General features: G+C 39.1%; 1 protein-coding gene across 1 annotated transcript in view; it reads right to left on the bottom strand.

Moving 5' to 3' along the window:
• TRHDE (thyrotropin releasing hormone degrading enzyme) overlaps positions 1-18,710 on the bottom strand; it is a 221,964-nt gene that overhangs the window by 7,983 nt on the left and 195,271 nt on the right. Inside the window, exons 16-18 of the mRNA XM_064449710.1 lie at positions 7,388-7,555; positions 6,706-6,846; positions 1,690-1,771 (exon numbers count right to left, since the gene is read on the bottom strand). Of these exons, the coding sequence (XP_064305780.1) occupies positions 1,690-1,771; positions 6,706-6,846; positions 7,388-7,555 (391 nt within the window). The remainder of the gene's footprint in view (positions 1-1,689; positions 1,772-6,705; positions 6,847-7,387; positions 7,556-18,710) is intronic.

Genomic DNA, 18,710 nt, shown 5'->3' with positions numbered 1-18,710 from the left:
TGCAATTGCTTCAAATTGCACTAGAAGATATTGACATGTCAGTGCCGGATCACATTAATATCATTACCTCCTTCTCTCCCATAGCCCAGCTGCCGCACTGCACAGACAGCTGGGCTGCTCTAAACTTTTATTTCTACCCAAGAAACCAAACTGGGGAGCACTGGAAATGCTTTTAATTCAGGTTTATAAGCAAATATCAGCAGAAGGCAGCCCTGATGCCCTTTCACGTTATCAACCTTCATAACAAACTTATTTCGTTTTGATTTGCAGAACCCTTTTGATTATATAATACAGGTCAGTTGTTTATAAAAGGAAGGGATGGTTAAAGTGTGAAGAGAATGGCAAAATAGCAAGTGGGCACTCATTTGATAGTCTTTGAATGCCTGAAACAGATTCCTTCCTTTATGAGAAATCTTTGATCTTTTTTCAGGAGACTGAAAAGGCCCCTGCTCTATTCTTGCGTATACTCAAATTATAGCACTGTCACCTAGATTATTATAGCTGATGGCACTGGTGTGCCTTCAATTACTGTTCTTTTTAAGTGAGAACTGCAAGGCTGATCTGCACAGTAGGTTGCTGGTTTTCTTGACTTGTATAAAATCAGGTGGTTTCATCAACACTTATTCATAACTAGTTAATTTTTGTTTCCTGGTGACACCAAATTCACCTTGTTTCTTTAAATCTAACTTTCAATAACATCTCTTTGTGCATGGGCTCAAAACTGAAAAGGCTGATCCTGCAACTATCTCATTCCCATCACAGTTAAAAGCACGGGAAGGACTTGGAAACTATCAAAATCAGCCCCTACCTGAACTCTGTACTTTTTATACCAAAATGTTTACATGGCCAATTTCTTTTAGGGGAAGTATAAACAAGCAGCCTGCCAATGCTATCAAGAAGGTGGAAACTAAGGGTACAGAAGGCTTCCTTGTGCAGTGCACATACTCAGATCTGACCAGCACTGTCCTTCCCACCTGGGTAGCTTTGAGGAAACCAGCTGCAGCTCTTCCCTAAGTTCTCGAGGCCACTAGACTTGAGTGCAGACAAATGGTTGGACACAAAATATCATAGCGCAATCAGAGTTCAATTAATCATGATTATGCTGCATAAGAACCATTTGATCCATTTGGGGTAATGTTGAGCAGCTGCTAAGCAGAGCATAACGCAACTGCACAACTACCTCAGTCAGGGCAGATGTTAAGTGAAAATGAGAAATCTTTGCAATCTAAATAAGAAGTACTTTGTATTCAGAACAAATTATTGTGGTGTCATTTGGCCAGAATATCAGGTTAACAGCTTTTCTCACATGGAAATACTGTAGGCAAAAGAAAAACAGAGAAGGCACTGGCAGCTACTGGGTGGTTTTAGGGCTGCCCTCTGCAGCATAAACTAGTGCAGACAGAAAGATCTCATCTTTAGTTTCTCAACCAATAGTCAAAAGAAAAATACCAAACCTACATATCCAGCCAAGCACAGAGAAGTGCCTGCACTACCCACCTCCTGACACCACCTCTAACCACTCAGGTGCCTTTGCAATCTGCTCCTCATCCTCGTGCTGCCCACCCGCAGCTGCCTGTGACTCCAGCTGAGCAAACAGAGTTCCCGGACAACCAACACTTTATTGCTCCTGCCCTGCTGCCTCCTTACAACAAACACAGCCTCACGTTCTGAAAGTCATTTAAAAATTACCTCTCTTAGTTCTTCTTCGGTATTGAGGAATTCTGTGACCCCACTGATAAGCTTTGAATTCATAAATAATGCTTCGCCGTACCTGCAAGGGCAAAAAGAAAATGTACAGAGAGTTAATGCAAGTGCCAGGCCAGCTGAAGGTTAGAAAGCAGTCTTCTGTAAGCAAGGTAGAAGGTATGGGACCGATTCTGGGGATCCAAGGCAATAGCACTGGAATTGGACACTGGTATTCCAGTGTTTCATGCTAAAAACCTGGACTGAGACCTTCTTCTAGGCTGATCTATTTGTAATTAACTTTTAGTTGGATGTTACTAAGCAGAATGGGCTTAACCGCAGCTGGGAGCTCCAGAGGAGGAGAGGACCAAACCACAACACCACCTCACGCTTAACGAAAACAGCTTTCCATGTAATGACACAAAGCAGCTCAAAATACAGGTGCCAAAGGAGTGGAGCAGCAACTATGGAGAACTATTCTGAGGAACCCTTCTAGCTGTACCATTAAAACAGACTTTTTGTAGTGCTGCAGCCTTCTCTGCATTTTGTATTCATCCACCTCATCTACATTACAAATGGCCTCTAGATAAGTGAACTGAATCAAATTCTCTTGTTCCAGTACCTGATAATTAAAATAAATAATACTGATAGATAATAATACCGCTAAAATAATCCCCGGGCTACGATGCAGCATCTTCAAAGAACCAACCTGGAATGAAAATTTGAAAGCTTGGGCAAGGAATATTTAAAGGCCAATGTATAATGGGGTAGGATACTCAGCGGCAATCAGCAATGACCTTCTGCCAGTATTTGCTTTGAAACCGGCCATTCAAATCCTGCTGTTCCGCTTGCTCTTCCACAAGCTTTTTTCAGTCCCCCAAATGAAGCATCTAGATCACTTATAAGATTAACTAGACTAATCCCGAAGTTGTGCATATAGTTTGTGTGGGTTTACTTCCAAGTCTCTAGTATGAAGAAAGTAATTCAGTTGGAAACTGAAAGCAAGTCTTGTTCAAGTCAGACGTCACACAGCACAGCAAGAGGCACTTGACAAATAGTTATCCTTATCTTTATCTGCACATACATCCAAAGTAGTATCTAGCTAATCTGAACATGAGTGTTTTTAAGATAGGGAATCCAGCTCTCCTGTCGGACATGTGTAAGTAATACCAATACACTGCACTGCAATTAAATTTATCTGGGGGAACAATTCAGTTCATACCCTATTTTTACAAACTGATTTAGAGGAAGACTTCAAAATTCAAAGTGAAATGAACTAGCACAGTCACAGCTTTCTATTTGGCTTCTATTAATCTTAAATTAATTACCCATAAATGCTTAGGTGCTGTAAGCCACAGTCCTTTCAAAAGAGAGGGGGAAAGAGAAAGGGAGAGGGATAGACCCAGGGAGAGGGATAGGAAGAGGAAGAGGGAAGAGAACTGGTTTTTTTTGAGAAGATTCTGTTTTAGGAAAGATGTACACTGCGTTGCTTGCTACCGTAAGCTTCTGTGAGGGGAAACACAGTTATAGGTATCAAATATCCTACTCCCTGACCACTAATAACTGAATTATTCATGGATATTTCAGCAAGTACATCTCTTTTTCCAAAACTTCAGTCACACTGACATATACAGACATCCAGAGGCAAAAGCCTCCTATGGGAAGTATGGATTTCATGGTCCTTTAAGCACGTTTAGGCTTTCTAACAAAGCCCTTTAGTATTACAGTCTCAGCTTAGCCTCATAATTGACTGCTTGGAAAATTGGAAGCTCCTCTTGATGGGGTCTTTTGACAAGGTTACCAATCCACTTTACAGAAGTGACCTCATAAAAACAGCTGCAGGGATTTTATTTTTCTCGCAGTCTGTACTGTAGCCACAATGCAAACAAGAAGTAAGAGAATTCCTTCCAGTGAATATGATACCTTCATGAATACCTGCGCTGATTACTGCCCGTTACGCATACTTGATAAAAAGTCAGCCACTAACAGCAATTTCTAAACAGGCTCTGCTGGCAAAAATTCTAGAAAAAATACCTCCCAAAATAGTATGTTGCAGGAGTGAAACAGAAGAATGAATAGAAAAAGTGTTTGTCTTGCAAGTATCAGTCTTCGCACCCTTCACAGGAAAGACAACAGCGCTGCAGAAGCAGAACCTCACATGCCTGAGTTCTCTGGACACATCCTGGGGTCACGGGCTTTCCACCTGCTCCTTTACTTCTGGGGATGTGAACCTCCAGTGCCTCACATTTGTACAGGCTCTGCACTTGTGCGAACTCAACTTGAGAGGCAGCATAGCCCATTTGCTTCAGACAGATTGAATGGCCTCACAAATACTGTCAAAGAATGACTTAAGAATGAAGGAGTTCTTATAGGCAGCTCTTGGATTAAATTTTCACACACTGAAACGCATGTGCATACATGAAGAAAAGAATTTAGGAGCCAAGGTAGTGCATGCTCAGGTAACAGGAATTCAAGCATTTTAGTTTCAATTCTCTTTTTCAGAACTTAAGCAGTCTTAGTCTCATGGATTTCTTATGAGAGACTTGTTACACACCTCAATTTCTAAGTCCCCTTTGTAAATGGAACATGAGTGATTTTGAAGATTTTATAAGTTATCTGTACCCTCTGGACAATGCGAATACAAGCATACTGAAAACAATAATTTGTTATTCTAACTCTTTGACATGTTGTGTTTTAAAGTTAGAGGAAATAGTGTTATAGTATAATTTAATCACCCTCAGTTATTTAATGTTACTACTTCAAATGTCAACACCTTTTATAATAAATCAATGGAAAATACCATTGAGATACCACCTTATTAAATTAATGCTTCATACGAAGTATTTTAATTTTAAATAAAATTAAATAATAAATTATAACTGTAGAAAAAAGATGCCTAGGGACAGAGTAACTTGAACTACAATTCTGCAATAAAGTCTGTATTTTAGAAATGTACTATGCGGCAAGCTTAAATCAGAAGCCTAATTTTGCATTCCATCATGTCACTCTTTCACTGAACATTAAGGGGCAAGGTGTTAGACTAATTCCACCCTCTCAAAATCTCTCTTCAAACGTTTTAATCTATAATTACAAAACAAAGTTATTTTCAATATGTATCACATATGTACAGCTTGCATGAACTATTTAATTCCACTGCATTGAATCTTTCCGTGATTGACGGAAACTCAACTGGATGTCCCTTTCAGAAAAATGCAACTGCCACAATCCTTTTGGTGGCTCTGACATGTGTTTGGAGATCAAACTGAATGTAGATAACATAAAGTCAGTGTTGGGCAAAGAGACAGACTCCTAGTTAATTTCCTATTAAAAAAAAACAATAATAGGTTTCTGATGAGGCCCTGCTGATTGTTAGGAACTCAGATAACACAGTGATGCATTCCAAGCGAGTGAGAGAAATAAAATTCAAATTTTAGGTGAAGTTCAGCTATTTAAAATTAAAACATACAAAATTTGGCATGCGACACAGTTTTCTAAATCTTGTCCATTTGTCTACACTGCTTAATCTTGTCCATGTCTGAAATCACAGGTGTTAGCTAGGTTGTCAGATGAACGTACTTGCTAAGGCAGGACACAACTTCTGTGTATGTGTTTGTAGCGATACAGGTTCTGATAGATTTAAGACTAAACTCTGTATAAATCCCTGGAGGAACTTGAAAAATTATTTGCTATCCAGAGCACAACTAACTGAGGTGGGTTGCATACCAGTAATGGGTCTGCCATCCACTTTCTGTGTAAAAGTCCAGTTCCTGGAATAATCTTACCAGAAGCAGAGGATTCTTCATTTCTAAACTCTTCTGCACTCTTAAAGCTTTTTTGAAAATTGCTTTCAAAAAAGTATGCTCCTGCAATATAAACTTCCAAAACCAATTCCAGCTCAAACCGATTTTTCCAGCTGAACGTCATCTAAAATCCCACTATACTACAAAGTATTATCCAAAACAGCATGAACAACTTTTTGAACCTTTAGGAAAGTCTCTGAGTTTCCTTGACTTGTCTTTTGATACTGTGAAGCCTGTAGTAAGTTTGTACCTGTAGTCATCAGGCACTAGGATTTCATTGCTTAAATACAGCATTTTAAATATACCATTTTGAATATTCTGTGGTACACTAGGTGGCTCCTCACAAGTCAGAATGGAACAGATCTCCAACAGTTTTTCTGCCAACACCATGGGAGTGGCCTGGCGTGGGGTGTCTGAAGTTCTTGGACACCTGCCTTTAAGAACTTGAACCTCATCTGAGTTGTGGTCCCTTCTAACCTGTCAGTATCAGATGAGCTGCCGTGAAATCCCTCAGATCCTCAGGCTGTCCCTAAAGAACTAAAGAAATTTCTCATTCATTGAATTGATTTTGGAATTAATCCATCATAAAGGATTTTAAAATGTTGACTAGGCTTCTGAGTAGGAACATGTAGCGCTTGTTCAAACAGAAAGAGAAGTAGGTATAAGGAACAACCCTGTTTCCTTCCTGTCCATCTGTTTTTAATTCAAAATGTTGCTCTATTATTTGAAACTCACCTGAAACACGAGTGGAATGACAGGGGATGACACTATAATAGCATCCTTTGAAAATGGAAATGTTTCAAAAAGGGTTTGGTGGTTTTTTCCACAGTTGAAATAATGTTCTCAAAAAGATTTTTTTACTATCAGACTTAAAATCACCAAAATTCCTTTGGGAACTGCTGCTTTTTTATCTATGTAAAAGTAGAACTGCAGCACCTGACATATAGATAGAATTCATTATCATAAGCACAGACACAATACAGTAATAGATATATATACACAGCTGATCGCTGAGATAAATGTTTCCATGCATGTGTGTGATAATCCATGAATAAATGCATTTATGACTCATATGTATATATTTCATATTTAGAGACATCTCTATTTATAGATTAAAAGAGAAAGGACTACATTCAAGAATTAGATGAATACATACATATAAAATACTTACATGAATTACATCAATAAGAAAATGAAAATAAATTTAGATTTTTATCTTTACCTAGCATTTAATATTTTCCATTTTTCTCTGAAAAACTTCCAAGCAAGATCTCTTCCATGTGGATTTCGAGCTACGTGGATTATCACATCAATTGCATCCTGATCCAGGACAACTTCAGAGTTGAGAGACAAATTCAAAAGCCTAGTGGGAGAAACAAGGAAAAAAAAATCCCATTCAGTTTCACCAACACATAGTCTGACAACAGCACACAAGGAAACTCTCAGAAAAAAAGTAATCACTGCCAAATGGTTTAAGTCTCCAAGTGAGTTCAGTGGTTTATTTCCAAAGACCCAACACATTTGCACATCAGAAAAATCTTGATGTAAAAGGATTTCAGTAAAAGCTGACTGGAACTTTACATGTGCATTTTTATGAAATCAGTAAGATCAGACTGGTCAATACATTTAAACAAAGGATATGCTAACAAAAAAAAAACCAACCCAGCAATTATTATAGGATTTCAAACATTTCCAATGAGCATAGGAAAACTTGGAAGTGAAAATCCATAATACGTGACAACTTTCACATGCATTATGCAAAACCACAAGGCAGTTTATACACACAGTAAGGCTGTGCTTGAAATGCAAAGTTCTTTCATTTAGACGAAAGCTCAAGTGATGAACCATAAATGTTAAAGTGATTATTGGTAATAGTCAGATACAGATATATAATATTTTTGTACCTGTTGAGCAAGTTTCTGTCATCACTGCATGTTAAGGCTTCTAATAATATTTTCTTCTCAGACACTGCTGTGGTGGAATGAAATTTCATCCAAATGAACTCCCATACATCTTCATCCATCAGTGAAACTCCTGTACAGTAGACAATGTCTCTCACATTGAGTGGGATTCTGTAAAAGAAATCAGTAATAGCATTGTGGTAAACAAGCAGCCTTATAAATAAGCAGCCAAAGGAGGAACATCACTACATTTATGAGACTCCAAAATTAAAGTGCAACAGTAATATTTTTTTGGAAAAATTGTATTTGCATCTCTTTACTGCCACCAAAATCTTCCAGGCCATTATAATGGATTTTCTAATGGGTAACACATGCTTGCAATTTTTTTCATAACACTGTCACATTGTCAGGAGACTATAAATTATGGTCATCCAGTTCATCAACACATAATGTGCCACATAACCTGCAGGACAGCTAACATAAGCTCTCCAAATTAGCATGGGATCTTATCACTCTGCTGCTGGGCTCCAAGCCAAATCTCTGCTTCTTGTCCTTAGTACTGAGGTTTTAGAACAGGAGCTGATCAGCCAGAAAATCCTCCTTGCTTGTGCTGAAAAGTACTCCATCTTCATACAGTAACACACAAGTAAGGAAGGATGTCCTCAGACAATGTGATTTAAAAATGGTGTTTTCAGGAGTAAAGAATATAGAAAGATCTGTTCACTTTTTCAGCATATTAATACCAGTACAAAACCAGCTATGCCACAGGCTGGTTGTGAACTGTGATTACTGCTCAAGTAATATAAACTCAGACTACAGTCAAACGAAAGCTTCTTCAAGCCAAATTCAGACAGTATAGGATGTGCATATGCACCGTTTTCTTCCAAAAAGATCTCTGCTGGGCTTTCAATTTCCCACCCTGCTTATGTTTCCTACACAAGCACAAAACCTGAAACATTTGTGAGCTAAAGGGTATTCCTGCAGATAAAGCGAGACATTTCTCAGAGGAGTAAGTTTCTGATTTGCAGGAAAGAACACCCTCTTTTTGTTGGTAAAAATTATACCAAAACACAGTTCTCTAGTTACTAATAGCTGGGATGAAACACCTCTGGAAATTCATATGCAAGATCTCTTTAAAGAATCGAGAAGTACATATGGCTGCTGTCCATGTCTGGGCAGTAATACAGGGGGACAAAGAATCATAGAATCACAGAATCGTAGAATGGTTTAGGTTGGAAGGGACCTTTAGACATCATCTAGTCCAACCCCCCTGCAGTGAGCAGGGACACCTTCAACTAGATCAGGTTGCTCAGAGCCCCGTCCAGCCTGACCTTGAATGTTTCTAGTGATGGGGCCTCCACTACCTCTCTGAGCAACCTGTTCCAGCGCCTCACCACCCTCATTGTAAGAAATTTCTTGCTTATATCCAGTCTAAATCTACCATCCTTTAGTTTAAAACCTTTAGCCCCTGTCCTGTCACAACAGGCCTTGCTAAAGAGGTTACCCCCATCCTTCCTATAGTCCCCCTTTAAGTACTGAAAGGCTGCAATAAGGTCTCCCCGCAGCCTTCTCTTCTCCAGGCTGAACAACCCCAACTCTCTCAGCCTGTCCTCACAGGAGAGGTGCTCCAGCCCCCTGGTCATTTTTGTGGCCCTTCTCTGGACCTGCTCCAACATTTCCATCTCCCTCCTGTGCTGAGGGCTCCAGAGCTGGACACAGCACTGCAGGGGGGGTCTCACCAGAGCAGAGCAGAGGGGCAGAATCACCTCCCTTGACCTGCTGGCCACGCTGCCTTTGATGCAGCCCAGGATACAGTTGCCCTTCTGGGCTGCAAGTGCACATCGTTGGCTCATGACCAGCTTTTCATCCATCAGTACCCCCAAGTTCTTCTCCGCAGGGCTGCTTGCAATCCCTTCGTCCCCCAGCCTCTATTGATATCGGGGGTGGCCCTGACCCAGGAATGACTTCTATAAATTCGATATCAAATCTTACACAACACAGAAATAAAAGGTTACATTAATACTTTTTAATTAAAGACTTTCACCAAAGTCTTATACCATAAACTGGGCTGTCTGAGCCAAGAATAAAAAGATTCTTTTACTCCCATATATTCATTCTCCAGAAGAAAAACTTTTTTCCACTGAAATTTTCTACTGTTGGGCTCTGTGATGAGTGCGTTTGTTAAAAAACTTCAGCTGATCTCTTTGGCCATGCCTGAGTCCTGGAAAATGAAAACAGTGTGGCTTTTCAGCATTCAAAAGTTTGGTTCCTCTTCAGTACTTCAGAAGGGAGTAGGCAAGGTAAGAAACTGTATACTGATAACTGTGAAGGGTTACAAACTGTTGCTGCCTCTGTGGGGTTACCTGGTCCCAACAACTATGATGGTTTCTTAAGAAAAAGAATAAAAGGAATACACAGCTAAATTGAGGCAAAAGTTCACTGCTCCTACTGACTGAAGGACTTTGGGGAATTAATACATACTGCTTTTTTATTATGCTTTTTCTGAGTAGCAAAAAAGTCCTGAAGTTGAGGTTTTTTTCCTGTTCTCTGGCAAATGCAGTCATCAGCTCAGTGGGTGTATCTGCAGGCTTAGATGGAGTCAGTCACATGAATTTTGCTTCTGCTGAGCTGACATGGCTCAGGCAGGATAGTGCTGCTTCTTGGAGATTTTTTAGCAGAGTCCTATGCTAACAGAGCCACAAAGGGCTGCCTTGACTAGTGCTGAGGTATTCTGCATTTAATACAGACAAACCCATTTATTTAGGAGTAAACTCTGTAAAGCAAAACTGAAAGGGTGGGCAAGAGAAATTTAATTCATTTTAAAGTTGCTAGGAATATGAAACTTTTAACTATGTGCAGCACACACCAGCAATATTGCCTTCTAAAGCAAAATCAGAGGTGCAATGTCTCAACTCTGCCATGAACTGCTACCACCTAGCCAGTGTAGATTGGTACTACAGTGCAGATGCTGGCATGGTTCAAGACCTTACTGTTTCTTCTCCTCCCACCATCAAACTGTGCGAGATCGTGAGCCGAGCTAGGCAATCACCATTGCTATGGTTAGGACCACATAAGTCAAGCAATTCCTACATGTCACTGACACATAGATGGGAGCTCAAAAAAATGCAGGTTCCACAGCTCCTCCCCCTTGATGGTTCCTATTACTTTCTTAGATTTTTTTCCCTCAATGTTCAAATGACCTAAGAAGCTTGGCATTGAAAAAAGTTAGTAACTCTCCTCATATTTACCCGAGATGAGTACGTTTTGGCTTATGTATGGACTATGCAACTGCTTCTGTGGTCCCCATAGAACTGTTACACCGAGACCAAGGAAACCAGAAAATTCTTAAAGCTGACCTGATCCATTAAAAGAAAAATGTTTTAAACATACATGGGCAGTAAAGGAAAAAAGTTATCACTTTCACCAGCTTTTCCGTACTACTGAGTTTTGATTCTCAAACTTTGTAAAATGTGAGTTCAGTTGACATTTACAGAATTATCCATGTATGCTAGGTGCTGAATTTCCATTTCACTGTAATCTAATTTGTACTTCTTACTTGAAATTCTATTATTAAGCCCTTGTTACGATATTTCAAACATTAATGAATATCAACAGTTTATTTTTCCCCCATTTAACCTTTCTTTCAAAAAGTGCACACAAAGGAAACTGCATATAATTGAGTGTGTTACAAAAAATTAGGACTACATATTTAAACACAAGAAATCAAGACATACTAAAATTAATGAAGCAGATATTTAGGTGCTGCCTTTGTGTTGGCTTATATTAACTCAAAATGAGGCTTAAACTTTTCTAAATAACTGCAACTCTCTCAAAACTTCAGGTCAGCAATTACAGTAACATAGATATGCAGCCATATACATATACACGGCGTAGATCGTGAAAGTTCTATTAATTATCATTGTGTCTTGATTCTCCAATACACTAGGTTATTCGTCCGTAAAGCACAACTTCCTTACCAGATTACTGGTTTTTTTGCTTTTAATTTGGGATTTAATACACTAACAGCATAAGAACATACACTAAACCAAAAGGACTAAGGGATGCTATCCTGACTGTGGGACCAAACAATCCATTGCCCCAAATCTGTCTTGTCATATGATACCTGAAGAGGAAGAACAACTGAACCCAGTCAAGACTTATTTCAGTAAAGGAAGGACTTTATATCTTGACACACAAACACTAAATCACTTTTTTAGAAGCATACATAGTCCTTTCTGAGCTTTGCTGGCAGAAATATTATCTTTGGTTTACTGCAAGAGATGAGACTCAGCCAACAGATACTCTAAGGAACTATAAGGCACCTGGAAAAGTTAATTCTTTTTGGTTGATTGCCCCATTATTTCAGGTAGGGACTGTGTGCTGGAAGGACTGTCACTCTGTGTTTGGCTAGTACAGTCAGTCAGCAGCAGAGGTACCTAGAAGTGGATGTCTAACCTCAGAAAGGTCAGCATTCCTCATTTGTGAGGTTTGCATTTTTGAAGTTTACAGTAAAACATATCAATTCAATGGGTTTCCCAGCTACTCCATCTCTTATGTTCTAAGTGCCAACACTAGCAGTTTCAGCAGCAGTGCAGTCAGTAACCATGGGATCATTTGCATGCTCTGGGAAGGGAGGAGGACTTAAGTGATGGCACTGATCCCATGCCCACAGCCTACGTGTCACCGTGTTTCTTGCTAAGAAAACTATATTGCCACCAAACTGGTAATAGCACACTTGCAGTGCTACAGCAGGTCTACTTGATATCATCCGACCAATTGCTCCAGGGAAGGTTTTAGGTCTCTCTCTATAAGCTATGTCATTAGGACAACATGAAAAAAATCAGCCTCTACAAACCAAGACATCAAAATAAATACTGATTTTAAAAGGCTTAGCTTCAGAAACTACAAAACTTACGGCTATGAAAAGCTACAAATTACTCCTGTGAGAGGCCTGTAATCAGGACTGTAGACAGGGGAGTCCTTGTGGAAATGAAAATTGTTTATGAAAATGTGAATATCCCCAAAGTAATTTCCCTTTAACTCAATGGAGAGCCATCTAATTGAATTTTCTCCATTTATGGGGATTTTTGCTTTCTCTCTCCTCCAGTCATTATGGGCCTGTATTTCACAGACCACAGAATGGTAGGGGTTGGAAGGGACCTCTGGAGAGCATCTTGTCCAACCCCCCTGCTTGAGCAGGGACACCCAGAGCAGGGGGCACAGGAACGCGTCCAGGTGGGTTGTGAATGTCTCCAGGAGAGGAGACTCCACAACCTCCCTGGGCAGCCTGTTCCACTGCCCGATCTTCCTCATCATTATCTAAACATATGAAATCTGCCCAGTCTACAGATTTTTTAATTTTATACCTTCATGGAAAATGTCGTTCTAAAATTGCAGTTCCAAGGCACTAGGTCAGCATGTGGAATGTTTGTCCCCTGTATTCACTGAATCAAGTAGATAAAATTACTATTGTTTCAGTACTGCTCAGGTAGTAACACTGCAGAACGTATTCCCGTCTTGTATTAAACTCATCTGGGCCTTCAAGGCTGCTCTCATGCTAATATGATTGATGGATACTTCAGAAGAATAAAGATTAACTTTTGAAAGCATCACTTTAAATGGCTTTTATTTGAATACTGATCCAATTTATTTAACTTTATTTTTCTTGCTTAAGAGATATGATGGTGAGAATGAAATATGTAGCTAGCAGAGCTCATGTTTAAAAATTAAATGCTTTGGGAAAAAGTTAAAAATTAAACAGTTTGAAAAAAATTAATTAAAATCATGCTGTGCCTTTACAGGTTTTTTTTTGTTTCAAGAGTGAATAATAAAGCTCTACAATGAGCTAAGAATAACCTCCTAAGTTATAATTAATTGGTACATACTTGCTCCTATTTAAATTGTTCTAACAATTGGAGATACACTTATAAAATTGGACCATAATTATTTATCTTCTGGGCAAATTGTGTTCTAATTTTTTAAAATGTAATTGCACACATTTTAGACACTTCTTTGATTAAGTGACAAATTTCAATACCATTTAACGTACTATTTGACAAAGAAAATTAATCAGAAACATTATTCTTTATTTTTGCAACTATTTAACATTTAACTTAAACCTATTTTTCTTGATGACTATATTTATAGTCTTGTAAAAGGGTTACAAGGCTCAGATAAGAAATAACAACCAAGTATTGGTACCTTGTTGGCAGATCTGTAATACAGATTCTATTATAAGGAACAGCACCACACAAAGTTTATTTTTCAAGATGGCAGTAGCAACACTTATAGTCCCATTCTCTATTACAAACTCCAGAAGCCATGCTGCTGGCACCACCGTGCACACAGCACTGGGGAGCATCCTCTGCCATAGCACATGCCCAGTCTGAAGAGAAAGGGCAGAACTTCCCCTTGAAAATTGAGGCACAGAGCTGTGATGGGCTTGAGATTCAGGTGCCTGTCACACGTTGAATCCAGGGGATTTAACTGAGGATGTGACTACTCAGGGTGTCTGTGGCAAAGCTATGCACAGATGCCAGGTCTCCTCAGTCCCACGGGTCTGACTGAGGCAGGCAGAGAACACATCATCCCTCGAGTGATGGTTTCTGCTATCGCTCCTTTCCCTTCCTATGGCTGATATCCCATAACTGAACACATGACTAGCACACTCAAGCTCTTCAACACCGATTTTAAAGACTGAATGGTGAGTTAAACACTTCATTGTGTGACTAATCTCCGAGTTGTTTCTGGACAGTTTTTGCAACAAAAATATTGTCCTTTCTGTTCAATTGTTTTGCAGAGTTGTGGTGAGATCATTCCTGAACCAGAAAATGGGAGACAAGTTTATCTAACTTCTAAGGATTGCAAATTTACTACTAATCCATAATCACGACATATAGGGTCATTTTATTGTGATCACACACAGAACTCAGAAGGTAAAAACGCTACCTGAAGCAGCTGCCCCATAAAGCCCCACAAAGAAAGAGTTTTGTCTTTCACAAGATGAAATCCTCTCTCTTTTCAGACATACTCCCCGGATGGTCTTTCAGAGCACTAACTCCTTGATTAACTCATGCACTCAACAGTGTTTTCTTCCTCCTTAAACAGTTTTATTGACTTGAGTGCAAGATTCTATTCAAATGTTGTAACAACCTATTAATTAGTTAAATCACTTCAGCAACATTGGCTGACATTAGCTGGCAAAGCTCCAGTAACGTTTCAAAATGGATGAATAGCCATGCCTAAATTTTTTCAGTAATTAAAACTTCTAGGGATTGAGAACAGAGAAGGGATCCATTTTATTGTTTTACATTTATCAGACATTCATGTATGAAAAAATGAAAATAACTCTCATTTTCTCATGTTTGCTGCTAATGATTTCCAAAAATAGCTGGTGGGCATCAAACCCATGAAAAAATCTAGTGCCTCTTCCAAGCAACTAGCAAAAATAATTAAACTGTTGGCTACATTCCCACAAATACTTTCGTAGGTGGTTAAACTTGAGCACATTTATAAGTTGTTGCAAGACTGTAGCACTAGTGTGCCCATGTGAAACAAAGCAACAATATTATGTATCTCAAGTCATTAAAGAAATAAGGGAGGAGGAAAGGAAAGAAAAAATGTGTTGTTTGGAAAAACAATTGATTTTCTATCACCTAAGCCAGACTTCATTGACATTATCTCAATTAATGCCTGGTAATTTGTTATTTACCACTCCCTCAGATCTATTGATAGTTTCATTTATAGACATGTTACAGTCTCCTGTACACTCCTGCAGTGCAATTTGTTTTTCTGGTGGTGTTTTCGCTGAGTAGTTAAAGGTCCACCCAAGTAAGCACACTGCCAATTTAGGCAGGTGGATGGACATGAATCCGTTGTTCCTTGCAGAGGAAATAAAAATTCTGCACAAACAAGTAAAGAGAGTTAGTACTCTCAAGTTAGGCTTGTTGGTTATTGCTGTCTTTGTTCAAATTACATGATAGAAGTCATCTTACTTCATTACTTGCACTTTTCTTAATAATAAAGATAAATAAAGATAAATAATAATGATAAAGAATTAACTAGTGTTCCTAACAGTCACAGCAATGTAATAAAAGTCTCTGAAATGGCAAGCAGAAGTCACTATCCACATTATTACACTTAAAAAGATTAAATGAGGCAATTGAGTACTAGGATGCAATCATCCAAAATCCCGATTTCTTTTTTTAGTAACCAAAAGTGGACCATCTGTAGTGCAAAATGAGCACAGATGTGTTCTTACTTGAAACCCAAAGACTCAACAGGAAAACTCATGGCATATTCTCTTTTCAGAGACCTCTGGCCCGACCTCAGTGCCCCAAGACTTCTCAGAACAACCTGTATGATTAAAGACCAGAACAGATTCAAAATATCTGGACTTACATTCAGGATCATCTGGCAGTCTCTACTTCTCCTCATTCACAAAGACAGACAAATGCAAATTTCATTAACCCGTGGGCTACAGAATGGATGCTGACTCCAGTCTAATTCAGTGCAATAGCCTGCACTCCACTGCAAACATCATCTATTCACATGAGCATTGCTTTCCTTAAAAAAGAAAAAAAAAGAGAAAACCTATGCCTTCCTATCTCTTATGTTGGAAAGTGTAGACCAAACGTACACTCAGAATTGCAAAAAAAAAAAAAAAAAAGAAAAAAAAGAAGGTATTAGAAAGAAGCTAAATATTGAACATTAGCTCTGCTTACCAAATGGCATAGTGAGCTTAGCTCTGATGATCAAAGATCAGCAGATTGTTATCAACCATAAGGTCAGCATACAGGTGCAAGGACAAGCGACACCTAATTTGCAGGCATCAGAATGCAACCCTCACTTTACACAAGTTTGATGTGGGACAATATTGGATTTCCCCATTTTTTTTTCAACTGATGATATCCGCAAGGCAGTATTCCAAGTTAAAAAACCAAAACCAAACCTGATCAGACTGCTTGTGACAAAAGAAAAAAATAGTAAAAATACTAAAACTTTAATTAAACCTAAAATCAGCCCAAAGTGTTATGAAGCCCAGATCAATCAAATGCATTTACTGTAAGTTTTCTAGGGATACTGAAGCAATTAAGTAAGGTGCTTTGTTTCCATTTAAAAGACAGCAACCACTAAATAGCAATGGTTACATTTCTAAAGAAGAAAAAAATAAGAGCAAACCAAAGTGGCTATGACTAGGGAGGGGCCTTCCAAGTGGTCCAGTAGCATCTTAAAGAAACATCACCACGTAATTGTCTGATGCAATACTATCATCTCCCTCTACTCACTGCTGCATATTAGCAAAAGAATAGCATCACCACAGCTCTGCTAACCAAACCAGAATACAAGCACTCCTTTTTCTGCTGAAGGCAAAACCAGCTGTCTCAGTTCAAAGCAGGTCTCTCACATATTCACGTGTTCATGCTATCCTGTCTAACTACGCCTCAAGCAAGCATACATCCACAGTCCACCCTGCCAGCAGAAATGTGTATTTGTCAACCTGTAGATGAGGGATGGCAAGAGTAGCTGGAAGAAAATCACGCCTGCACTCACAGAGAGGTTTGCAAAAATGTGTTTGTGCCTATGGATAAGTTATGCTTTGAGCCATCACGGTGTGTATTCACATGTTACCTGTTGTTACGCTATCTCCTGACAGGAGTTTACAGATTCCAGCTCTCCACACATTCTTTCCTGAACCTCAGAAATGCACATTTACTCAGCCTATCCAAGGCAGAAAGTCTAAAAATGCTAATCCGCTTAGAAACATGTTTTTCTTTCAGAATAGATATGGAGTGAAGGTTAAAGAGGTTAACAAGGCTGATCCTCAAGCTCATGCAGGCATTGTATGGTCATTTTGATAATTTTTAGGCTGAACCACAATGCTGTTATATCTAAGGAGTGTGAATAATGTATTTCTTCACACATGAGAGAGCTTCACCGGGATGAGCTCAGTTAAATGAAGGCAGAAGCAAACATCTTAATTTTCAGCCAACAGTGGCTTCCCCTGTAAAGCATTCTGCTGTTGACTGAATCCCAGTAACCTTACATTCTCAAACTATGAGGGAAATTTCAACTTCCTTATCTATTTTCAACTAGGTTTGTGTTCTTCTGAACATCAACACAGAAGTTTCAAGGGTTTCCATTGCTCCAATACAGGAGTAGCATATATCTCAACTTAACAGAGTGATAATGTTTGCCTTTGTATCGACTATGAAGTCAGAAGTCAATGCAGACTTTCAAGCAAAATGTGCTGGAGCCATCAGCCATTTAATAAGAGCAAAATTACTTAAATTCATTGATTAAGAAGACAGGAAGACATACCTTGAAGTCTAATCTCAGATTTCCAGCTGAAAGAATTAATCACTTCATTTTAACAGTTGCAAGGATTTAAATATGATACCAGTTCCTAGACCAGTATAACCAGATGTCTCCTTTTAGTCTCTTCTACATGTGATATTATGTGTTCAGTTTGCTCCTTGTAGAGCCAAACTTCTTTTTTTTAGAGTTATGTTCCTTGTTTTAGCATCATGTTTTGTTCTGCAAAAATGGTAGTAATACCACCTAAAGCCCTTTGCATACTAAGTAATCCTGGTATTGCAGGTACTCAAGCCTCCCTCCCTCAGATGAATGCTCTCATATTTAGGTTGGAGAGCTGTGTTATTCCTCTTGCTAATGAAGTAAATCCCTGGGGCTGAGCTTAAACTAGGGGAGGAAAATGTGTCGCAGTGTCTTAATGCTGTCTCAAACACCTCATGATGACCTATCTAGGTCATCGGGGTGGTCTTCTGCATGTGGCAGATGCAAGGCTGAGGTACTAAAGTGAAGCTCTACCACAATCTCAGAACTACTGTTTAAAGCTGGGTTGAGGAGCTTCTCAGCCAGCTGTGTTTGAAAAGAAAAGAAGCAAACCTTTTCCTGATTTAGTGACACATTTGAAAGGTATCTTTTGCAAGGTCCCCTAATTCTATGATTGCCACTTACATATTCATTTGATATAGGTAACTTTCTACACGTAGTGCTGAACCCTAAGAGGGCTCCTTCTCTCTTCACAATCTCATGTTAAGAGGCTCTTCACTCAGCATAGTGCCTGCCACCAACTTCATTCAGAGGTTGTCAAATTCCCTTGTAGGAAGTGTAACTCCGAGCATCTGATTCTGCCCTGTGAGTCCAGCATCTAAAAATGAAGAACTACAACTCCTAAGTCACTTTAGAAATTCAAGCCTTCAAGCCTCTAAGCTGACTTCCACTTTCATGCATGGAGGCTAACGTTGCAGATCACATGTATGGGTTGATTTTTTTGTTTGCTAATTCCATAAGAATATCTGCA

Source organism: Phalacrocorax carbo, chromosome 1 (genome assembly GCF_963921805.1).
Source record: "Phalacrocorax carbo chromosome 1, bPhaCar2.1, whole genome shotgun sequence".
Taxonomy (NCBI): domain Eukaryota; kingdom Metazoa; phylum Chordata; class Aves; order Suliformes; family Phalacrocoracidae; genus Phalacrocorax; species Phalacrocorax carbo.
Note: the sequence above shows the minus strand (reverse complement) of the source record. Positions and strands in the feature narration are given on the sequence as shown.